Genomic DNA, 27,019 nt, shown 5'->3' with positions numbered 1-27,019 from the left:
CGCACGTTAAAGACCCTGTAATCCATGTCAGCGTTTGGTGGGTTATGGAAACAAGAACATACCCAGCATGCACACCCCCAAAAGCGGAGTATGGCTGCCTACATGGCGGGTTAAAAATGGTCATACACGTAAAAGCCCACTAGCGTATATACGAGTGAACGTAGGAGTTGCAGCCCATGAACGCATAAGAAGAAGAAGAAGAAGAAGAAGAAGAAGAAGAAGAGCTGACCCAAGCACCAAGATGTACATGTCTAGTCAGAGGATCTGGAAGACTTGTATTTTTGTATTTTGTATTTGTATTTCTTTTTATCACAACAGATTTCTCTGTGTGAAATTCGGGCTGCTCTCCCCAGGGAGAGCGCGTCGCTACACTACAGCGCCACCCATTTTTTTGGTATTTTTTCCTGCGTACAGTTTTATTTGTTTTTCCTATCGCAGTGGATTTTTCTACAGAATTTTGCCAGGAACAACCTTTTTGTTGCCGTGGGTTCTTTTACGTGCGCTAAGTGCATGCTGCACACGGGACCTCGGTTTATCGTCTCATCCGAATGACTAGCGTCCAGACCACCACTCAAGGTCTAGTGGAGGGGGAGAAAATATCGGCGGCTGAGCCGTGATTCGAACCAGCGTGCTCAGATTCTCTCGTTTCCTAGGCGGACACGTTACCTCTAGGCCATCACTCCACATTGTGGGCTCAGAACCTGGAGGGCCCATGTGGACAACCCTGAGGCTGCTGCCCTCAGTCAGTCAGGGCACAGAGCTGTGTCCTTTCCACTTCAGGCTGTCTTGTTCTGGAATGGAAGGACCACAGCAAGCATGTTTCACCATGCTCCTCTGAGTCACTGACTGGCCCTTGTCGACCCGAATCACGATCACATCATGTAGTTTATGATGTAGCCCATAGCAACCAACCATCCCTTAGGGCTTGTGATCCCCCCCTGACACCCCACCCCCTGACACCCCCCAAAAAGCCAACAACAACCAAATAATAAAGAATATATCAATCATGAACTGAGAAAAAAAAAAAAAAAAACCATGAAGAAAATGTCAATCATGAAATGAGGAATTCAACAACAAATCACAGAGAAAATGCCAACCATAAACCAAGAAATTAAAAACATATCATAAAGTAAAATGTCATTCAAGAAGTGAGAAATGAAAATCAAATCATAAAGAAAATGTCAAACAATTGGCCATGAAGTTATAGAAGTGGTTTTTGTTGCTTTAGGTTGCTGAGTTCATAATCAACATCTGTACACAGTGACTGTGATTCTGATAGAACAACAGGAAGACTATACTGACATTGACCCATGTTTCCTGACTCAGGAAACGAATGATAAGCATCCAATGGCAGCTATTAGTCAGCTCTACCCAGGTGGGCAGCCTGTTGTGCAAATGACTTTCGTGTTTGTGAAGCACTTAAAACTTGGGTCTGTGACTGAGGATAGGTGCTATGTAAGTAACCATATCATCATCCTCACGTTTTCCCCACATTTTTCCAAATATTTCCCAGGTTTTTCATAACTTTTCACATCTTTCCAATTTTTCCTGTGTTTCCTGCAAAATTCCTTATGTTTCCCACATACTTCCTCATAACTCCCACATATTTCCTCATGTTTCCCACATCTCTCCTCATGTTTCACACATCTTTCCTCATGCGACTCCTATCTTTCCTCATATTTCCCCCAAAACAACTCTGACAAGACAACAGTGAGCCCTTACCACCGCACACACCTGTCTCACTCACACCTGCCCCACTGTCATTGCACCTGGGTCTACTGCCCTACCCACAAGGTCTGCTCCTGTTCCAGAGTCTACAGCCACCCTGCAGGGCCAGTGAAGCACCTTGCAGCCCAGCCAGAGAGAGAGAGAGAGACAGAGGGCCGAGATCAGAGGTAGTCAGGGTTGGTCACTCCACGGAGAGATACTTCAGAGCTTTGATGCCGTACTTCTTGGACAGATCTCTCTGGAATTCACCTTTCAGGATCTTTAGGCACCTGTAACACACACCACATAAAAACTCTTTTGTGTGTGCTGACAAAAAAAAAACACACACACAAAAAGAAAAGATGAGGAAAACCTTCATAGCTCAGATGTAATTCTGTTTTCTAATATTTAAAAAAACAACAAAAAACAACACCCCCCCCCCCCCCCCCCCCCCCCCCCCCAAAAAAAAAGAAAAAAAGGGGAAAAAAGAAGAATAAAACAAATAGATAATGATAAAATATAATCATAAAATGAAAAAAACAACTCACATATGTAAACACACGCAATGACAATGCAGGACAGGTTTCACTAGAACTTCTTACATATAAATAAATGGTGAAAGAATGCATTTCTCATTTCTTCTGTGGTGTTCTGTCCAACAACATGCCTGCTTTCTTTTGGTTTTTAGTTTGGAAAAATCTGCAGGATGCATGTGCATGTTACAAGAGACTTTCCAAACTTAAACGAAAAGAGGTGTTTCTTTAGGTTTCCCATTATGAGAAAGAGAGAAAAAAAAAAAGAACAGCCCTGGTATGTTCCTGAAAGCAGACAAAAGCTGTTTTACTTTGTGGCATTTTCTTCCACTGGAAACAGAAGGCACTTCATGACTTTGCAGCTAGACCCATGGCATACCACTCATGTCAGGTCAAGGCTGTCAGTTTGGTTGGGTAGATGTTCAAGTAAATCACACAGACACACACAGTTGGGTAGATGTTCAAGTAAATCACACAGACACATCAACACAAGCTCATGTAAAGTTTGTTTGGGTAGATGTTAAAGTAAACCACACACACATATCAACACAAACTCAAGTAAAGTTTGGTTGGGTAGATGTTCAATTAAACCACACACACACACACATCAATGCAAACTCGTGTAAACTTTTAAAGTTTGGTTGGGTAAGTGTTCAAGTAAACCACAAAGACACATCAACACAAACTCAAGTAAAGTTTGGTTGGGTAGATGTTCAAGTAAACCACACAGACACACCAACACAAACTCAAGTAAAGTTTGGTTAGGCAGATGTTCTTGTAAACCACACATACACATCAACACAAACTTGTTATAAAGGTTGGTTGGGTAAATGTTAAGTAAACCACACACACACATCAACACAAACTCAAGCAAAGTTTGGTTGGATAAATGTTCAAGTAAACCACACACACACACACCAACGCAAACTAAAGTAAAGTTTGGTTGGGTAAATGTTTAAGTAAACCAATCAGACACATCAACACAAACTCATGTAAAGTTTGTTTGGGTAGATGTTAGTAAACCACACACACACACATCAATACAAACTGGTGTAAAGTTTGGTTGGGTAAATGCTCAAGTAAACCATACAGACACATTAACACAAACTCAAGTAAAGTTTGGTTGGGTAGATGTTCAAGTAAACCACACAGACACATCAACAGAAACTGGTGTAAAGTTTAGCTGGATAAATGTTCAAGTAAACCACACACACACACACACCAACGCAAACTCAAGTACAGTTTGGTTGGGTAAGTGTTCAAGTAAACCAAACAGACACATCAACACAAACCCATGTAAAGTTTGGTTGGGTAAATGCTCAAGTAAACCACACAGACACACCAACACAAACTCGTGTAAAGTTTGGTTGGGTAGATGTTTAAGTAAACCAAACAGACACACCAACACAAACTCGTGTAAAGTTTGGTTGGGTAGATGTTTAAGTAAACCAAACAGACACACCAACACAAACTTGTGTAAAGTTTGGTTGGGTGTTTAAGTAAACCAAACAGACACACCAACACAAACTCGTGTAAAGTTTGGTTGGGAAAATGTTTAAGTAAACCAAACAGACACACCAACACAAACTCGTGTAAAGTTTGGTTGGGTAAATGTTAACTCGTTTTACCCCCTGGGTGCATGCCTGCTACAACCCCCCAGGACCAGCACTACATGAGACCACTGTAGTAAAAAGTTGGGTTGTTGTTAACCAGCCGCCGTGGCGAAGTGGTTAGCGTCGCGGACTGACGGCTGGGAGGACGCGGGTTCGAATCCCAGCGGAGGTGGGTTTTTCGGCCCGTGGCCGGCTCCTACCCAGAGTTGAGTGTGCTGTGGGCTTAAATGGGGAGACTGGGACCACACAGTCGAGTGTCATCCACTTCAAGGATGCGTCTTTGGGTGTGTTGCTCTAATTACCTGACCAACACTGCAAGTGTCTGTATCTCTCGGGCCTGGTTAACGCCGGGATATCATTATGACAGGAAGCGTAGAGTACAGCCTTGTCACGCAGTCCCAAACCAAAATGGACCTCCATAGCAATATCGTCATCATCATCGTCATCCTCCTCCTCCTTCATCGTCATCAATATAAAAAAACAAAATAGTCTCAAAGTCTGTGGCCTTTCATGCCCTGCTCTCATGGTGACCTCAGTTTCGATGCCCCTCCACTTCCGTGCTTGGGGTGAGTCCTGTCAATGTCGTCAGTGTCGGCAGATTCATGGGGGGCTGTTGTTTGAGGGACGTGGTGGCGGTCTCCACTCTGGGAGAGACGCTCACTCAGTCTGGCTCCGCGACTAAGCCATTATTGTCGTTAGTAGGGGGCTTAGTAGGTGGTGTCCTAAGTACGTTAAAACAGAACAGGCACCACTGAACACCACCGAAGTGACTCAGCAGCAGTGCAGGGTGTCCTCTGGTGTGTGGCCTCCGGGCGACCTAACATCGATGGTTCCCTGTGGACTGCCGACACTGGAACTGCGACAGACGAACCCGGGTGTGGCCGTGTACGGGGGAATCTAAATGAGCGGCGTGGGAGTAATGCCACTGAAACGGTGCAGATGATGGGGCAGCAAAAAAAAAAAAAAAAAAAAAAAAAAAAAAAAGTTGGGTTGTTCACTAAAACAGCAAAAAATCGATGGAGAATTGTTGATTTAATTGGTCAAACAAAGCTTCGTTTACATGCTTACGGAATCCAAAAATGGCTCAGTTTAGAAGGTGAACCGTACCAAGAAAGAATAAACAAAATTGGAATAGTGTATTATTATATATTGACGGGCGCAATAGCTGAGTGGTTTACGCGTTGGACTGTCAATCTGAGGGTCCCGGGTTCGAATCACGGTGACGGCACCTGGTGGGTAAAGGGTGGAGATTTTTACGATCTCCCAGGTCAACATATGTGCAGACCTGCTAGTGCCTGAACCCCCTTCGTGTGTATATGCAAGCAGAAGATCAAATACGCACGTTAAAGATCCTGTAATCCATGTCAGCGTTCAGTGGGTTATGGAAACAAGAACATACCCAGCATGCACACCCCCGAAAACGGAGTATGGCTGCCTACATGGCGGGGTAAAAACGGTCATACACGTAAAAGCCCACTCATGTGCATACGAGTGAACACAGAAGAAGAAGGAATAGTGTATTGATATGAGAATACTTGTACCTGGTGCACAGAGAAAATAATCATGGTACCAGTTAACTCATACCTGGAGTAGACTGAATTAAAGTAAACCATATAGACGCATCAACACAAACTCATGTAAAGTTTGGTTGGGTAGACCACAAGGGCAAAATGAACACAAAGTGATGCAGAAGGTACAGTCAGCAGCAGACTCACTTTCTGTAGTTAGAGCTGGACCTGAACTTGGCAATGTCAAAGCTGGGGGCGTGAGGCATGTGGATGATGAAGGCATTGGGCAACACCACAAACTCATACCTGTACATCACAATACATCATAAATCACAACAGTACATCACACTAATATGTCACATATGACAACAACCATATATCACAACATGAGGCATGTGGATGATGAAGGCATTGGGCAACACCACAAACTCATACCTGTATACCACAATACATCATACATCACAACATACTTACAGCAAAGCACATTATTCATCACAACTATATTACATATCAGAACAATACATCATATTTAACATACATCACAACATAAGGTATACGGATGATGAATACATTGGGCAATACCACAAACTAATACTCATACATCATCATGATACATCATACGTCACAACAATATATCATACATCACACATCACAACACATATATTACAATACATCATACATCACAACATACATACTAATACATCATAACATACATCACAACCATACATCACAACATGAGGCATGTGGATGATGAAACCATTGAGCAACACCACGAACTCATACCTGTACATTAGAATACATCACACATCACAACAAACATACTGTAAAGTTCGGTCTATTGAGCGCACTGGTATATAAGCCGCACCCACTAAATTTTGGAAAAAACTGAACTTTATACATTCATAAGCTGCACTTATTTCCGGTACCAGAACACAAACTGATACTACAGAAAAGCTGTCAATACTGTAGGTTATGAAATAAACACAAGCGGGAACAACACAAAGAAAAGCAAGCGAAAATACTGCCAGTGCCACAAAAAAATAAGAAATAAACACAACGAAAATAAGATCCATAATTTAGGGATAGTCACATTTATTCAACATCATCCTGCTCACTGAATCCACTGAAATCTTCATCTTCAGTGTCCGAGTTTAAGAGAACCAGCACAGCTTCCTCTGCCATCTTGTCACTGACTTCAGCCTCGCTTTCACTTCATGAACATGAAGGTGGAGGTCGCTGCTGGTTCGTCGCTTGCACTGTCGTCTGCTGGGTCGATCGCCTTCAATTTGAAGGCTGCATCATAGGTATAACGTACCATTTTCGGCATGATGAGGGTGTACGCTTGAGCAGAGTAGCACTGAATGCTGATCTGAAGGCTTTAATGTGTGCGGATTTGATTTATAAAACGTGAACAGTTAGCACACTATCCTGAAGCTCATCCAAAAATTAATGGACAGAAATAATGATTTTGGTGAGTTGAAGGGCAGCTAAGAATAGACGAGAACGTGACACTTCCGGGATCGTTAAAATCCTCAAATAAACCGTATCATTGTATAAGCCGCAGAGGTTGAAGCTGGAGTAAAAAGTCGCGGCTTACAGACCGAACTTTATGGTACATCACACACCACAACACATCACACATCACAACAACCATACATCACAACATGAGGCATGTGGATAATGAAACCATTGAGCAACACCACGAACTCATACTTGTACAATACATCACACATCACAACAAACATACATCACACACCACAATGCATCACACATCACAACAATACATCACACATCACAACAACCATAAAACACAACATAGGGCAAGTGGATAATGAAACCACTGAGCAACACCACGAACTCATACTTGTACAATACATCACACATCACAACAAACATACATCACACATCACAATACATCACAACAATACATCACACATCACAACAACCATAAAACACAACATAGGGCAAGTGGATGATGAAACCACTGGGCAACACCACAAACTCAAACCTGTACATCATCACAATAAATCACATATCACAATACATCATACATCACAACACAAATCACAACAAATATTCATCACAACATGAGGCATGCGGATGATGAAGCCACTGGGCAACACCACAAACTCGTACGTTTACATCACAATACATCACACATCACAACAAACATACATGATAACACATTATTCATCAACATACATACATACAAACACACATCACAACAATACATCAAACATCTCAACAAACATACACCACACATCACAAAATACGTCACAGATTATATGTGTGCAGATTTGATTTATAAAACGTGAACAGTTAGCACACTATCCTGAAGCTCATCCAAAAATTAATGGACAGAAATCATGATTTTGGTGAGTTGAAGGGCAGCTAAGAATAGACGAGAACGTGATACTCCCGGGATCGTTAAAATCCTCAAATAAGCCGTATCATTGTATGTATGTTGATGAATAATGTGTTATCATGTATGTTTGTTGTGATGTGTGATGTATTGTGATGTAAACGTATGAGTTTGTGGTGTTGCCCACAACAATACATCAAGCATCTCAACAAACATACACCACACATCACAGAATACGTCACAGCGTGAGGCATGTGGGTAATGAAGCCACTGGGCTACGCCACAAGCTCATGCCCGTACACCATCACGACACATCATACATCACGACAGACATGCACAGCAATGGGATCAAATATTCTGCTGAACAAAAGCACACACACACACACACACACACACACACACACACACATACACACACCTACAAACACATACACATATGCACACACACACACGCACAGACACTCATCCCACCCCACCCTTTAGGCCCTCCTCACTCCCCAAACCCCTCCCCCAACACACACACATGCGTCCAACAGCCAAACAAATGTAACCCTCCCACACATCAACCCTCCCCAACAACCACACACACACACACACATGTGAATGCTCACACACACAAACATGCGCATACATACACACACATGAACGCGTGTGCACACACACCCACGCACACCCACACCCACACAGAGACAGATATACACACATGCAAATGCATACACACGCACACACACACATTCGCCTCACACACACACACACACACATGCACAAACACACCCACAAACATACACCCACACACATCAAAACACACCCACACCCAAACATACACAACCCCACCCCCCCAGCCCCCCATACCCACACACCAACAACCCCCCTCCCACCACACACACACACACCCACACCAACACCCCTCTCTCCGCACCCCTCACACCCACACACACCTACCCCTGAGCATCCAGCTCCATAATGTGGGACACCTTGTTCCAGCCAAAGCCCATGAAGCGCTGGTCGAAGAGGGGAATGTCACGGTGCACCACCACGTACGGCTCAAAGTCCTGCTCCCATGCCACCTGACACACACACACACACACACAAACACACACACAAATGCACACACACACACACACACGCGTGCGCACGCAAACACACATACACACACACACACACACATGTACACACACACACACACACATAAACACACACACACAGATACACACACACAAACACACACACAAGAACACATACACACACACACACACAAACACATACACACCCACAGATACACACAAACACACACACACACACACACACACACATGTACACATACACACAAACACATACGCACACAGACACACACATATACACCCACAGATACACACACACATACACACACAGACACACACAAACACCCCCCCACACACACATACACACACCCACACCCACACACCCAGCAAATACACACATACACACCCACACCACACACATACACACCCACACCACACACACCCACACACCCAGCAAATACACACATAGACACCCACACCACACACCCAGCAAATACACACCCACACCACACACACACTGTCCTGCGTCAGTTTCAGTTCCTCAAGGAGGCGTCACTGCGTTCAGAAAAACCCAAATAATCCACCCCACATCTGTCAGGCAGAAGCCTGCAGCCGGTTGCATTGCTCGGACGGAAGAGCCTAGTATGGTCGTAACCCGCTACTAACTGTGTGTAGTATGGAACTGACCAATGACGTAGTTCGGTCAAGGTAAGCATTTAGTCACGTGTAACTGTCAAAAAGTTAAAACCAAGCAATGCAACTGGCACCTGGATCTAGACACCAAACTAGATCAATATCAAAATCTAAGTGGTCTTTGTGCTGTGTTTTGTTATTTGAGGGATGTTTAGGTATGTCTGTATGTGTGTTTGTGCTTGTGTGTGTGCATGTGTGTGTGTGTGTGTGTGTGTGTGTGTGTGTGTGTGTGCATGTGATAAACATGTATGTACATAGCTTCCATGTGTGTGCATGCATACGTGTCTATACATGGGTTTCAATTGTGTGCATGCATGTGTATGTATGCATCTGTGCGTGCATGTGTGTGTATGTGCAATGGTTTCATGTGTGAGCATGTATTCATTAGTTGTAGATGTATATGTATGCATGTGTTCATGTCATAAGTTGCTATTTGCTTGTGCATCTGTATATCTGTGCATGTGTGTGTGTGTGTATGTTGTCTATATCTGTAAAGGGGTGTGTATCTGTGTGTGTGTGTTATCTCTGTGTGTGTGTGTGTGTGTATGTGTGTGTGTGTGTGTGTGTGTGTGTCTGTGTGCACTATCTGTATCTATGTAAATGAACAAAGAAAGCACACAAATATGAATTTTGCATGCATGTGTATAAACTCATATGTCCGTGCATGCCTGTATGTGAATGCCAGCAAACAGTGTGCACACACTGACAACTCACAGGGTAGGGGGTGGTGGCTGTTCCCCACTTGGCAAAGTTGGTGGGGGCGTGTCCTTTCGGCCACACATGGTATCTGCAACATTGTCACCACATTTACGTCCAACTACAACAGACAACCTTGTCACCACATTTATACCCCAGCATAACAGACAACATTGTCACCACATTTATACCCCAGTACAACAGACAACATTGTCACCACATTCACATCCAGCTACAACAGACAACACTATCACCACATCTATATCCCAGTACTACAGACAACACTGTCACCATATTTACGTCCAACTACAACAGACAACATTGTCACCACATCTATATCCCAGTACAACAGACCCTGTTTCATTAATCCTTCCCAACTATACATAATGCATACAACAGAAAGTACTAAAAACCAAACAAAAAAGAAACCAAAACAAACAAAGAAACCTGAGAACAAAAATTCCGATCCTAAATTTCCTCACCAACACCAGAGACATTTAAGCCAGTGTTATGTCGTGTCCAGTCAAGTCGTTCCAGTCAAGCTGTGACCACAAAGACCCACCCCCCACCCCCCAACCCCATTAAAGCCCACTCGTATACATACAAGTGAATGTGGGAGTTGCAGCCCACAAACGAAGAAGAAGAAGAGGAGAAGACACCTGTATACTGACTCGAGACAACATTACCATCACCTCCAAACGATCAGACGCCTGTAGACTCAAGAGAACATCAAACAATCACACACCTGCAGACTGACTCAAGACAACATCAAACAATCACACACCTGCAGACTGACTCAAGACAACATCAAACAATCACACACCTGCAGACTGACTCAAGAGAACATCAATCACACACCTGCAGACTGAATCAAGACAACATCAAACAATCACACACCTGCAGACTGACTCAAGACAACATCAAACAATCACACACCTGCAGACTGACTCAAGACAACATCAAACAATCACACACCTGCAGACTGACTCAAGAGAACATCAAACAATCACACACCTGCAGACTGACTCACGAGAACATCAAACAATCACACACCTGCAGACTGACTCAAGAGAACATCAATCACACACCTGCAGACTGACTCAAGACAACATCAAACAATCACACACCTGCAGACTGACTCAAGACAACATAAAACAATCACACACCTGCAGACTGACTCAAGACAACATCAAACAATCACACACCTGCAGACTGACTCACGAGAACATCAAACAATCACACACCTGCAGACTGACTCACGAGAACATCAAACAATCACACACCTGCAGACTGACTCACGAGAACATCAAACAATCACACACCTGCAGACTGACTCAAGAGAACATCAAACAATCACACACCTGCAGACTGACTCACGAGAACATCAAACAATCACACACCTGCAGACTGACTCAAGAGAACATCAATCACACACCTGCAGACTGACTCAAGACAACATCAAACAATCACACACCTGCAGACTGACTCACGAGAACATCAATCACACACCTGCAGACTGACTCAAGACAACATCAAACAATCACACACCTGCAGACTGACTCAAGACAACATCAAACAATCACACACCTGCAGACTGACTCACGAGAACATCAATCACACACCTGCAGACTGACTCAAGACAACATCAAACAATCACACACCTGCAGACTGACTCAAGACAACATCAAACAATCACACACCTGCAGACTGACTCACGAGAACATCAAACAATCACACACCTGCAGACTGACTCAAGAGAACATCAAACAATCACACACGTGCAGACTGACTCAAGACAACATCACCATCACCCTCAAGCACTGACCTGAATGTGAACAGCGTGCCCATGTCCAGCATGGACAGCAGCTCTGCCTTGGACTTGGGAAACTCCAGTCTGTAGCGCTGCGTTTCGAACGCCGGCACCACCAGGGCCTGAAGGGCAACACAGACATCCTGGCTGAAATGATGTGCGCTGACTGCTGTGCTGGTTACATATCATGTTACACAGACAGTGTCTGTAATGATGTACGCTGACTGCTGTGCTGGTTACATATCATGTTACACAGACAATGTCTGAAATGATGTACGCTGACTGCTGTGCTGGTTACATATCATGTTACAAAGACGATGTCTGAAATGATGTACGCTGACTGCTGTGCTGGTTACATATCATGTTACACAGACAGTGTCTGTAATGATGTGAACTGGCTGCAGTGTCAGTTCTATATCATGTTACAAAGATGATGTCTGAAATGATGTACACTGACTGCTGCTGGTTACAAGTCATGTTACAAGGATGATGTCTGAAATGATGTACACTGTTTGCTGTGTTGGTTACAATATCATGTTACAAAAACAATGTCTGAAATGATGTACACTGCTGTGCTGGTTACAAATCGTGTTACAAAGACGATGTCTGAAATGACGTACACTGACTGCTGCTGTTTACAAATCGTGTTACAAAGACGATGTCTGAAACGATATATGCTGGTTGCTGTGTTGGTTACAATATCATGTTACAAAGACAATGTCTGAAACGATATATGCTGGTTGCTGTGTTGGTTACAATATCATGTTACAAAGACAATGTCTGGAATGATGTGTGCTGACTGCTGCTGGTTACAATATCATGTTACAATGTCTGAAATGATGTGTGCTGATTGCTGCTGGTTATAAATCGTGTTACAAAGACGATGTCTGAAATGATGTACGCTGATTGCTGCTGGTTACAATATCATGTTATGAAGACACAGCTCTGAATTCAATGATGTCAACCACTGGCATGTAGTCTATCATCCTTTAAGATAGATGTGTATACACACACGCACGCACGCATGCACACACGCGCACTCACATGCGCACACACACACGCACACGCACACGCACACAACTACAACACATACTGTGAAATGACCCAAGAAGACTGTGAACTAACAAGAGAGGAAGGGAAGACAAGAAGAAAAGCTGAACAGCCAGACTGGACAAGAGGACACACACACCTTTCCCTCTGCACCAATGACCACGTAACACAGTACACATACACACAGAGAACTTTTTCTCTGCACCAATGACCACAGGACAAAGTGTATATATATATATACGCAAACACACACCTTTTTCTCAGCACCTATGTCCATCATGTTGGCGGCTTTCTTCAGGTACTCATACAGTCCATACATGGGCAGGAAGTCAATGTCCGACAGAAAGACGTAGGGTGTCTTCACCTGTTCCAGGGCCATATTCCTCAGGTAGTTGACCGGGTAGAATTGCTGTCACGCAACACACATATATTCTGATTGTTGGCTGGGTAGAATTGCTGTCACACAACACACATATATTCTGATTGTTGGCTGGGTAGAATTGCTGTCACACAACACACATATGTTCTGATTGTTGGCTGGGTAGAATTGCTGTCACGCAACACACATATATTCTGATTGTTGGCTGGGTAGAATTGCTGTCACACAACACATATATTCTGATTGTTGGCTGGGTAGAATTGCTGTCACACAACACACATGTATTCTGATTGTTGGCTGGGTAGATTTGCTGTCACGCAACACACATATATTCTGATTGTTGCCTGGGTAGAATTGCTGTCACACAACACATATATTCTGATTGTTGGCTGGGTAGAATTGCTGTCACACAACACACATGTATTCTGATTGTTGGCTGGGTAGATTTGCTGTCACACAACACATATATTCTGATTGTTGGCTGGGTAGAATTGCTGTCACAATGCACACGCATATGCACACACACACACACATATATATACTGCATGTTGACCGGGAATTGCTATCACAATACATACACACATATATATATATATATATATATATATATATATATATATATACTGCATGTTGATCAGGTAGAATTGCTGTCATAGCACACACACACACACACACACACACGCACGCACACACACACACACACACACACACACACACGCACACACACACACACACACACACATACACACACACACAAACACACTCGCATATATATACTTCATGTTCACTGCATAGAATTGCTGTCACAACAACTACCCTTCAGTATATTCACTCCTCAATCAGTTGTTATTATTGAGAACAGAAACGACATCAAAACATGTGATAAACATTCTTCACGCCCTCTTCAATATTCCTTGAACAAAAACAACATTAAAACATTCAACAAACTCTTCCCATCCTGTCTCTGTACACAATACGATAGCACAGAAATGACGCTAAAACATGTGATACATTTTCTCATCCAGTCCCTGTGTACGTTATTTTCTTCTTCTTCGTTCATGAGCTGTGACTCACACCTTCACTCGTAGAGACGAGTGGGCATTTTGTGTGTATGACCATTTTTATCCCTGCCATGTAGGTAATCATACTCCATTTTCAGTAGTTGCATGCTGGGTATGTTTTTGGGTATATCTTTAACGTGTGTATCTGATCTTCTGAACGTGTATACACATGAAGGGGGTTCAGGGTCTAGCAGGTCTGCACATCTGTTGACCTGGGATTCAAAGCAAGGATGCTCAAGACTGCAAGGCCAATGCTATAACCACTCATCTGTTGCACCCATCATCCCACGATACATCATCACACAGAAATGACATCAAAATGAACAATAACCTTCTCTCACCCAATCTCTTTACACAATACGATAGCCAATACTCTTGGAACAGACACATCAAATGTACAATACTTTTTTCACACCATCCCTGTACACGATATGATAGCCAATATTCTTGGAACAGAAAGAAAACTTTTTAAAAAGTCTGATAAATCATTCTCACACCATCTCATATGTTACATGATATGACAGCCAATAAACCACTCTCATCCCATCCCTGTACACGATATGACAGCCAGTAAACATCTCATCCCATCTCTGTACACGATATGACAGCCAATAAACCGCTCTCATCCCATCCCTGTACACGATATGACAGCCAATAAACCGCTCTCATCCCATCCCTGTACACGATATGACAGCCAATAAACCACTCTCATCCCATCCCTGTACACGATATGACAGCCAATAAACCACTCTCATCCCTTCCCTGTACATGATATGACAGCCAATAAACCACTCTCACCCCGTCCCTGCAAACGATATGACAGCCAATAAACCGCTCTCATCCCATCCCTGTACATGATTTGACAGCCAATAAACCGCTCTCATCCCATCCCTGTACATGATATGACAGCCAATAAACCACTCTCACCCCGTCCCTGTAAACGATATGACAGCCAATAAACCGCTCTCATCCCATCCCTGTACACGATATGACAGCCAGTAAACATCTCTCATCCCATCCCTGTACACGATATGACAGTCAATAAACATCTCTTGTCCCATCCCTGTACATGATATGACAGCCAGTAAACATCTCTCATCCCATCTCTGTACACGATATGACAGCCAATAAACCACTCTCATCCCATCCCTGTACACGATATGACAGCCAGTAAACCACTCTCATCCCATCCCTGTAAACAATATGACTCTCACCCCGTCCCTGTAAACGATATGATAGCCGATGTTCTTGCGAGACATGAGGGTCTCGGAGCCGAGGGCGTAGCGCAGGAACTGCTGCGCCTCAGCGTCGGACATGTAGAGGGCGATGCTGATGGGCCCCTCCCAGTGCCGGCAGATCATCTCCAGCATCTGCAACCGGTCCATGGACAGCTGGGCCACGAGCGTCACGTCATCGTCCTGAGGCTGGAAGAGATCGCGGGGGTGTCAGTGCTGGGAAACAGGAAGCATGGGCCTGGGTGGGGGGTGGGATGTGGGATGTGGGGTGGGGTGTGTGTGGGGGTGGGGTGGGAAGATGGTGGGTGTGTGGGTGGTGGTGGGTGGAATTGGAGGGTGATGGGTGGGGGTGTGGTGTGGGGGAGTGGGGGTGTGGGGAGTGGTGTGGGTTGGGAGGATGGTGGGTTTGAGTGTGTGGGGTTGGGAGGGGAGTGTGTGTGTGTGTTTGTGCGTGTGTGCTTATAGGTGGGTGTGTAGACATTAGTGTGTAGGAGTGGCGCTGGGAGGGGGAATGGGAGGGTGTCTGAGTGTGTGGGATTGGGAGGGGGTTGGGAGAAAGTGTGTGTGTGTGTGTGCGGAGGAGGGGGGGGGCAATGGGGGGGCATTGGTGTGTGTGTGTGTGTGTGTGTGAGTATGCGTGTCTGAGTGTGTGTGCATGTGTGTGTGTGTGTGCAAGAACACATGTGTGGGTGTATATGTAACTGCATGTCAGTGTGCATACATGTCTGCATATGTGCATTGTTTTACATTGTTCGTCAAACATGTTTTTTGCTCCTTGTACCACATAATCTTGGAAAAAAAAAAAAAAAAAAAAAGCAGCACCCCCCCCCCCTCACCCCCCCCCCCCCCCCAAAAAAAAAACAACCAGCAAATCCAAACCCACCTCATAGCTGTAGTCCAGGTAGTACAGGTGAGTGCGGTGGACCAGGTCCCTCTCCCTCCTGAAGTCGTAGCAGTCGTCATCGGTCAGCTCACTAAGCAGGTCCTGGTTGCGGGACGAGTCATCCTGGCCTCCGCAGCCGAAGAGCTCTCGACGCAGCAGGTTGCCGTCGTACTCCAGGAAGGTCAGGTACATGTTGCGGAAGAACTCCACATGCTTGTTCTTCACCTTCAGCTTCATCGGGGAGTTCCAGTGGATTATCTGGATGTGTTAACAAACACAGCGCAGTTGTATTGTATTGTATTGTATTGTATTGTATTGTATTGTCTGGAAGTGCGACAAATGCAGCATGGCAAGTTCATTGAAAAGTATTTGTATTGTATTGTATTGTATTGTATTGTATTGTCTTGTCTTCTACTGTTCACCTTCAGCTTTATTGGAGAGTTCCAGTGGATTATCTGGAGGTGTTAACAATAGAGTATAAAAGCAATCTGCTAAAGCACGCAGAACTGCTGAGAACAGAGCGTGTGTGTGTGTGTGTGTGTGTGTGTGTGTGTGTGTGTGTGTGTGTGTCCCACAGGTGTGGTCATTCTCACCTTGAGGTCAGACACCTCACTGTAGCACTGTTCACTGCGAGTGTTCTCGCTCAGCTGGACGTTCCACTGACACGGCAGTCGGTACACCAGGTATGGGTTCTGTTTGATCACCGTGTTGAAGATGTCCTGAAACACACACACTCCACTACACACTGCCTGAATCACACACAAACCACTACAAATCACATTAAACACACACACACACACACACACACCACTACACACTACCTGAAACACACACGACACGATCCACTGCACACCACTCCACACTGAAACGCACACTATCCGCTACACACTGCCAAAAAACACACATGCCACTACACACCACCTGAAACACACACATGCCACTACAAACCACCAGAAACACACACAATACACTACACACCACCTGAAACACTCTAACCACTACACACTACTTGAAACACACACACACACACTGCTACATACCACCTGAAGCACACAAAAACCACTACACACCACCTAATCACACACAATCCACAGCACAACACTCCACGCCAACTGAAACACACACAATCCACTACACACTGCCTTAAAACATACAAGCCACTACACACCACTTGAAACACACATACACCAGTACACACCACCTCACTCACACACACACACACACACACACACACACACCACCTGAAACACACACAAACCACTACACACCACCTGAAACACACACAAACCACCACACATCACCTGAAAAACACACAAACCACCACACACTACCTGAAACACACCACTACACACCACCTGAAAACAACAGGTACAAGAAGACATGAAACTTATTTTTCTTTCAACCTTTTGACAACTATTGCCCACAAACCACTACACACCACCTGGAAACCACAGGTACAACAAACAATACATGAAAACACTTTTTCTTTCAACCTGTTCACTCATCTGATCTACTGCACACACAAACAACACACTGAGACACACACACACACACACACACACACACACACACACACATTTCACTCCACACCACCTGAAACACACACACACACACCACTACACACTACCTGAAAAACACACACACACACACACCACTACACAATGAGACACAAATCAAGATTTATTTTCAAAAAATCAGGAACTCATGACAGTAAAAGAGAGGAGGTTCACATCTACTCACCTGATCAGCTAAAGACACAGACAACATGGTCATCAGTTCCTTCTCGGCAACCAGCCTCCACATCTGCATCCAACCCAGCTCTCGCAGCATCTTCAGGTCCAGGAGAATGACACCCGTGTTGAAACCTCGGCCCTGTTCGTACAGAAATATTTGGTGATACATCATCAAATCATAAATATAATTGTCAAAAACAGTGATAAATGTCACAAATAGCAGAAGCTTAAAATTTGTTTCTAAGGCTTTACCCTATTCAGCCCTGGGCTGTAATGTTTTGTGCTACCTCATCAATTCATAATCATAAATGTTTAAAAAAAATTTTTTTTTTAAGTGATAAATTTCACAAATAACAGAAGCTTAAAGTTTGTTTTCAACTATGACGGGCGCAATAGCCGAGTGGTTAAAGCGTTGGACTTTCAATCTGAGGGTCCTGGTTCGAATCTCAGTAACGGCGCCTGATGGGTGAAGGGTGGAGATTTTTCTGATCTCCCAGGTCAACATATGTGCAGACCTGCTAGTGCTTGAACCCCCTTCATGTTATATACGCAAGCAGAAGATCAAATACGCACATTAAAGATCCTGAAATTCATGTCAACGTTCTGTGGGTTATGGAAACAAGAACATACCCAGCATGCACATCCCCGAAAACAGAGTATGGCTGCCTACGTGGCGGGGTAAAAACGGTCATGCATGTAAAAGCCCGCTCATGTACATACGAGTTAACTTGGGAGCTGCAGCCCACAAACAAAGAAGAAGATGACGAAGTTTTCAACTAAGGTTTTGTTTAACCCATTCAACCCTGGGGAGCTTACTGCCTTGGCAGGCTTCCTTGCCGTGCGGAGCGATGGCCTAGAGGTAATGCGTCTGCCTAGGAAGCGAGAGAATCTGAGCGCACTGGTTCGAATCACAACTCAGCCGCCGAAATTTTCTCCCCCTCCACTAGACCTTAAGTGGTGGTCTGGATGCTAGTCATTCAGATGAGACGATAAACCGAGGTCCTGTGTGCAGCATGCAATTAGCGCATGTAAAAGAACCCATGGCAACAAAAGGGTTGTTCCTGGCAAAATTCTGTAGAAAAATCCACTTCGATAGGAAAAACAAATAAAACTGCACGCAGGAAAAAATACAACAACAACAACAACAAAAAATGGTGGCACTGTAGTGTAGCTATGTGCTCTCCCTGGGGAAAGCAGCCCGAATTTCACAAAGAGAAATCTTTTGTGATAAAAGAGAAATACAAATACAAATACTGATGAAGAAAAAACAGAAAATATAGTGCTTTTCCTCCTAATTACAAGTGGACACATCCAGATATACTATAAAAGTTTGTTCCCTTTCTTTGCGGTTTATGCATATGGAAGACTGTGAAAACCATTTTAATGAGATGAATTTTGACGCCAGAGCAATGCTTAGGCACAGGGCTCAATGAGTTGAAGGCTGTGGAAAGGGGGGAGTTCCTTTGAATACTCCCTGTCAAGGTGATGTGCTCACCAGGTCAGACAGGTTCAAACTGCAAGCAGTGTGTGTGTTCTGTCTGGCTGGTCCAGTTTTGTAACTGGTGTAGGGCTGACACCACCCCTGGCTCTGCACTGTGTATTATTTATCGGCTTGATGCCCTGGCCCTTCACTGTGCATCGTTTATTGCTTGAAGCCCTGGCCCTGCACTGTGCACTACTTATTGCTTGAGGTCCTGGCCCTGCACTGTGCATCGTTTATTGCCTGAGGCCCTGGCCCTACACTGTGCGTTACTTATTGCTTGAAGCCCTGGCCCTTCACTGTGCATCGTTTATTGCTTAAAGCCCTGGCCCTGACCTGTGCAATATTGATTGCTTAAAGCCTTGGCCCTGCACTGTGCATTACTTATTGCTTGAAGCCCTGGCCCTGCACTGTGTATTATCTATTGCTTAAAGCCCTGGCCCTGCACTGTGTATTATCTATTGCTTAAAGCCCTGCACTGTGCATTATTGATTGCTTAAAGCCCTGCACTGTGCATTATTGATTGCCTAAAGCCTTGACCCTGCACTGTGCATTATTGATTGCCTAAAGCCTTGACCCTGCACTGTGCATTATTGATTGCCTACAGCATTGACCCTGCACTGTGCATTATTGATTGCTTAAAGCCCTGACCCTCCTTTCAGCATTATTGATTGCCTACAGCCTTGACCCTGCACTGTGCATTGTTTACTGCTTACATACCAGCTAACTGCAAATGTTCAGATCAAGGCAATCAATAGAAGATAAAAATTGTACAATATTTGAAACCTGCATAAATAATGTTAAGAATAAAACAACAAATTGATACACATATAAGAGAAAGAGAGACATGGAGAGGAAAAGTGTCAGTGGGTGCATGGGCGTGCATGTGTATGTGTGCGTGTGTGTGCATGCAAGCACATGTGTGCATATGCGTGTATGTATGTATGCGTGCAAGTAAGCTTGTGAGCATAGATGTGTGTGAAGATTTTGTACTAATTCAAGAACGCATAAATGTGATATGATTGCCATCATTAGTTTAATTTTGACCATACTGGAAATGACGTATGGATGACATCCTAAAATTTCAGTGTCATGCAGGAATGTACGCATGTGCCACATTGCATGCTGTGTGTGTGTGTGTGTGTGTGTGTGTGTGTGTGCAGAGATAGACGACTCACCAAAGCTGGCCAGGGTTGATGGTTTTTCCACAGTTTCCCCAGATACCAATCTGACTGGTTCTCCACCAACCCAATAGCCTGAAATCACACACACACACAAACACACACACAACCACACACACACAATCACACATATTCACACGCACACACACACACACACACACACTCTCACTCACTCAAACACACACGCACCCAGATGCACACAATTCTTTAACTTTAGTACTTATTCGCAGAAGTTACTATTCTGGTCTTCCATGTATAAGAACAATTTGAAAAATTAACAGTGAAACTAGTGATTGCACTCTCAGAATAAAATAGACACAATACAATATGTAAAAAAAAAATGCATGTGCTCACTGAACATGGAAATTATACTTGCATGCACTGCATAAATCTATGCATATTAATATTCTGCCAGTTACACATTGGAATTTTTCACTCTTTCATACCCCCTATCCTCCCAGTTAGCCACTTACAGAAACACACACACACACACACACACACACACTCACACACACTTTTGGCATGGCAGGTAGCATGAAAGAAACAGATACTGACACAAACCTTGGAGGGCACGGGTGGGGTTGGGGTGGGGTGGGGGGTGGGGGGGAGTGGGATAGACACCTATATAAAAACACAGCCACATACAGTGTGCAGAACCTTACCACTGTGCAAATTTGCCTCACAACAACAACAGAACATAAAAGCCAATCAATAGACAGATAGAAAATACGAAAAAAAACTTAGCTGTAAGCAGTGCACAGGAACAGGTGTTGAGATGGCTGCCGGAAAAAAAGGGCGCTAGCTAGCGGGACAAAGGGGAGGTTACCTACTTCCAGGAGGTTATCGGCCATAGTTGCTTTCTTTTTCTCCGCATAGGCAGATAGTAGTTTGCACAGGACAGGAATGTCAGACCCCTGCCCTAGTTGGGTCACGGTTAAGTATGTGTAATTAAAGCCATGATTAAAGTGTCAAAAAGACGCAGAGAAATACCGCTAGCACATCTGAGTGCTGTAAACCGTCGCTGTCACTCACCTGTTTTCCTTTCAGCACGCGGAAGATTTTCCACAGCTCTGCTATATCCGTGGCAAATGTGACATCCGTGTCAAGCACAATCACCTGCATTTAGATATGTGAACACATTTACACAAACTTATTTACACTCACACACACATACAACTTACACACACACACACACACACACACACATGTATGTATGCAGTCATGAAAATTACACAAAGTTCACAGTGTCCTTGTCTTCTTTCAAACACACACACACGCATACACATTTACACACACACACACACACATATTCATACATACATATATGCAATCATAAGCCATCCAAATACCAGTACTGTGTCTTTGTCTCTTTAAACACACACACACACACACACATACACACACACACACCTATACATCTATGCAGTTATAAGCCATGTGAATACAGTATCTGTCTCTTTAGAGACACACACACATTAACACTCACACACACATGTGAACAAACACACTCATACATGTATGTAAACATGTATACAAACATGAACCAGTGAATGCACACACACACACACACACACAAACCCAAACACACACATGAACACACACACACACACACAACACACACACACACACACAAACACACACCTTTTCCAGATCGGCAGGAAGAGTTTTGGGCAGGGTCAGCTTCATCAGACCATACACTCCTGAGTAATGTCTGTTAGGTATCCATGTCACGTCAGGCTGAAAATCAACACAGCTTTCCATTTATTTAACCCTGCGACTGCTGTTGTGGTGTACACTCATCAATAAAGGTCTCACTCCTTCCTATCTTACTGATCTTCTACATCTGTACACTCCATCGCGACAGCTGCGCTCCTCATCTGACACTCACCTTCTCCGTATCCCGCGCTTTAATACCAAGACCGCGGGCCTACACTCATTCTCTTTCCAGGCCCCGTCCTCGTGGAATAAGTTCCCTCTTTTCCTCCACAGTTCGGTTTCTCTGTCATCCTTTAAATCTTCTCTTAAAACTACTCTTTTCACATCCTGATTGGCATCTCTATTTCATTCCTCTCCAGTTTGTGTGTCCCTATTGCGTGTGCACATGCAGAGAATGGCAAAACTGTGGTGGAAGTGATGACTGTCCCTTGATGCCTGTGCTGTTTCGTCCCAGTATACTTGTCCTATACGTATTTTTGTTTTTGTAAGTGCTTAGGGCTTTGGAAAGATTAAGCGCCATAAATGCCCATTGTTATTATTATTATTATTATAAAGGGCTGTCACCTCAAAGAGATAATATGGTGCTCACAAGTGAGGGTGTAGTCATCATTGTTTTTTTGGACTTATTCATCTTGATTATACATAGCTTTTCTTCAAAAATGAATTAAGTATATCTCTTAAAAGTACACAAAAAGTAGTAAATGCACTTGCAATTTCATGACATACAGATCTCATTTCATCAAAGTTGAGCTGTCTAGTGACTGACATGAACCCAGACAGAGCTGACACAATCACTTTGAAGCTTGTTTGAGAACTAGACCTGCTCACAACATGTACTGTACATCTGCTTGGCTATGGTGTGTGTGTGTGTGTGTGTGTGTGCTGTGTGTGTGGGAAATGGGGGGGGTGTGTGCATGTGCATGTGTGTGTGTGCTTGCATTTGTACAGTGGTGTCAGTGTACACAAAGGGTTGTTAGGCTTATGTGGAAATCAGGCACCTGCGGTTTTTTTTTTTCAGGTTTTCTTTCAAAACACATAATTCTAGTTGCTAGTGTGTTACAGAAAGCAGTTTCAAAAGCAAATTTAAGCACAAATAAGATTTGACAGAATGAAATGGGATGCCAGTGCATCAAAAAAAAGTGAATGGTATCCTTCAGTGACAGCCCTGGCAAATCACCGTATGTTACATTAGGTGATGTTGGTAAAAAAAAAATAAAAAAAATAGACTACAGTGATAAATGTACACAGGGGTTTAGAACATTGTCCATTGGAAAATAAAATGATGAATCTACTATTAAAGAAAAAAAACCCCGACAACAACGCAACCACAAAATGTAAGTTCACAGAACGCAATCGGATGTTTTCAGAACTTACCTTTATAGAATCTGCAGGATAAAAACTGATCTGCACTGTAACAGAATAAAGGATTAAGGATCAAAACATAATCCACAAAACTATATCAAAGACACATTCATCCCTGCAGCCAAATGACCAACGCCTTTAAGCTGCCAAAATGTGTTACAAAATGAAACAAGAAAATAAAGGCAATATTAACTATCAATGAATAAGGTATATAAAAAAGAAGACATTGGGAATGTAATACAATGCTACGTAAAGGAAATTTTCTATCTAAAATTACGTTTAAATAACATACTTACTGTGACCCAACTAGTACAGACTCCGGCAGGGGTCTGACATTCCTGTCCTGTGCAAACTACTATCCGCCTATGCGGAGAAAACAAAAGTACTACGGCCGATAACCTCCCGGAAGTAGGTAACCTCCCCTTTGTCCCCCTGGCTAGCGCCCTCTTTTTCCGGCAGCCATCATGACTCCTGTTCCTGTGCTCTCCATACGGCTAAGTTTTTTGTAGTTTCTGTCTGTCTGTCGATTCTCTGGTGTTCTTGTGTTACGTAACTAGATATTTGTGGAGAGCTTTACTGTCTCATAGCCCCCAAATGCATTCAATGAACAGATGAATAAAAAAGCAAAGTACCACGTTAAAAATTTTTTCTCAACAGAAAGCAACATGTTTGCAAACATGAGCTTCCATACAAGAGCCAACAAGTCCAGCAGGTTTTCCCAACATTTCAGGTGTCTGGCCTTCCTCAGTAGGCTTTAATGTCAAATCGCTGGGTATAAGGGGTACAAATACTAGTCAACACTGAACTCCATCAATATCTCTCTATCTCTATATCTATCTATATTTATTCATCCATTTATTTATTTCCAATTAATGTGAAATTGGATTCCTCTTTTTTCACATCATGCTCCTCTCACCCATGCTAACTGCTCAGTGTCACTTCATGTTCATTGATGTTTTGATGACCACTACTTGCCTCTCTCACCATCCAACACTAACTGCTTAATATCACTTCATTGATACAAATGATAACCACCTTATGCCCTTACTCACTAGTGATAAGAAACTCTAGGGAGAGCTGGACAGTACAAGGTCTTCAGAGAAAAAGCCCCCCTCAGTCGAATGTTTCGGCCCTTAACTCCTTACACTCTAATGGGCTGGGCCACACCCAGGTCATGACTCCTAGATGCTCTTGTATCATCGCCTTATTTTTTTTCCAACCTGGCCCTCAGCAGGTTCGAACGAACACTTCCAGTGTCGTCTCCACTTCTGGACTGAGTCGCCTTTCTGGCAGTCATTTTAACCACTGAGCCATTGTACACCTGTGTAACACTAACTGCTTAGTATCACTCCATTGATACAAATGATGACCACCTTATGCCTCTTTCACCATCCAACAATAACTGCTCATTATCACTTCATCGATACAAATCAATCAATGGTCTAATTTTATTTAGGAGGAAGGTGACAGAATGGTTAAGACGCTCAGCTGCCAATACAGAGAGTCCTGTGAGGGTCTGGGTTTGAATCCCGCTCTTGCTTTTTCTCCCAAGTTTGACTGGAAAATCAAACTGAATGTCTAGTCTTTCAGATGAGATGATAAACTGAGATCCTGTGTGCAGCACGCAATTGGCGCACTGAAAAAGAACCCAAGGCAACAAGAGTGTTGTCCTCTGGCAAAATTATGTAAAAAGAAGTCTACTCCAACAGGTACACAAATAATTTTATATAAACATGCACTCAAGGCCTGACAAGCGCGATGGGTTATGCTGCTGTCAGGCATCTGCCTTGCAGATGCGGTGTAGCGCACATGGATTTGTCCGAACGCAGTGACGCCTCCTTGAGAAACTGAAACTGATACAAATGAAGACCACCACTCCTACCATCACCCTTACCCTCAGCAATGTTCCATGTTTCAAACAGCTTGTTCAAGATGATCTGAGCGATGGAATCAGAGATGAAGTGGAAGTGGAGCGGGTTGCGTCTGTAGAACAGGACACTCTTGATGAGGGTGACCACATCGCGTGTAGCGTTGTGGCCAGCACACACGATGGCTACGTGAATCACCTGTCAAACAACAAACACATGATGGCTATGTGAATTATCCATAGCATGACAAGCACTTGATGGCTATGTAAATTATCCATTGCATGACAAATACAAGATGGCTATGTGAATCTCCTGTCCTAAAACAAGCTCACGATGGCTATGTAAATCTCCTGTCCGACAACAATCACACAATGGCTATGTGAATCACCTGTCCTACAACAACCATATGATGGCTATGTGAATTACCTGTCCTACAACAACCACATGTTGGCTATGTCAATTATCTATAGCGTGACATACAATGCTTATGTGAATCATCTGTAGCATGACAAAAACTCAATGGCTATGTGAATCACCTGTAGCACCACAAAAACTGAATGGTAATGTGAATCATCTGCAGCATCACAAAACTCAATGGCTATGAAATTTACCTGTAGCACATCAACAACTCAATGGCTATGTGAATCACCTGTACCCTGACACCAAAACCAGGGGATCGAACTCAGGAAACAAAGGCAAGAATCCAACTCTCTAAACACTGACCACCACACCTGTCACCCCTATCCCCAAGGTTGATATTTGTGCTAACTTGCTATCCCCTTCATGCAAATAATCAAAAGTGTGCACCTTCAAGACACCATATTCCATGTCAGTGTCTGGTGGGTTGTGAAAACATGAACATACCTTGTATGCACATCTCAAGACAGAATATGGCTGCCTAAATGGCAGAGTAAAATGGAACAAAGACATTAAACCCCACTTGTAGCTCAAAACAAGCAAGCATGCAAGTTGCGGCCCACAAACACAAAAGAATTAACAAGTCTTTTTCTTATGTATAAATTTGATGAAAACGCCTTAACATAAATAATTTTCACTAAGTTTTAACACAGACGATGCAGCAGAAGATT

The 27,019-nt window shown here is 43.6% G+C and overlaps 1 protein-coding gene across 1 annotated transcript in view; it reads right to left on the bottom strand.

Annotated features, from left to right (window-relative positions):
* Positions 1 to 991: 991 nt before the first annotated feature.
* The window catches only part of LOC143286415 (xylosyl- and glucuronyltransferase LARGE1-like), a 32,319-nt gene continuing 6,291 nt past the window's right edge, over positions 992 to 27,019 (bottom strand). The window contains exons 6-20 of the mRNA XM_076593976.1: positions 25,958 to 26,129; positions 24,076 to 24,110; positions 22,627 to 22,722; positions 22,018 to 22,101; positions 20,983 to 21,060; positions 18,332 to 18,463; positions 17,185 to 17,310; positions 16,592 to 16,849; positions 15,688 to 15,897; positions 13,287 to 13,442; positions 11,999 to 12,105; positions 10,192 to 10,264; positions 8,666 to 8,790; positions 5,569 to 5,667; positions 992 to 1,997 (exon numbers count right to left, since the gene is read on the bottom strand). Of these exons, the coding sequence (XP_076450091.1) occupies positions 1,910 to 1,997; positions 5,569 to 5,667; positions 8,666 to 8,790; positions 10,192 to 10,264; positions 11,999 to 12,105; positions 13,287 to 13,442; positions 15,688 to 15,897; positions 16,592 to 16,849; positions 17,185 to 17,310; positions 18,332 to 18,463; positions 20,983 to 21,060; positions 22,018 to 22,101; positions 22,627 to 22,722; positions 24,076 to 24,110; positions 25,958 to 26,129 (1,839 nt within the window). The 3' untranslated portion in view covers positions 992 to 1,909. The remainder of the gene's footprint in view (positions 1,998 to 5,568; positions 5,668 to 8,665; positions 8,791 to 10,191; positions 10,265 to 11,998; positions 12,106 to 13,286; positions 13,443 to 15,687; positions 15,898 to 16,591; positions 16,850 to 17,184; positions 17,311 to 18,331; positions 18,464 to 20,982; positions 21,061 to 22,017; positions 22,102 to 22,626; positions 22,723 to 24,075; positions 24,111 to 25,957; positions 26,130 to 27,019) is intronic.

Source organism: Babylonia areolata, chromosome 10, assembly GCF_041734735.1.
Source record: "Babylonia areolata isolate BAREFJ2019XMU chromosome 10, ASM4173473v1, whole genome shotgun sequence".
In the NCBI taxonomy this organism is placed as follows: Eukaryota; Metazoa; Mollusca; class Gastropoda; order Neogastropoda; family Buccinidae; genus Babylonia; species Babylonia areolata.
This window is presented reverse-complemented; position numbering and strand designations above follow the sequence as displayed.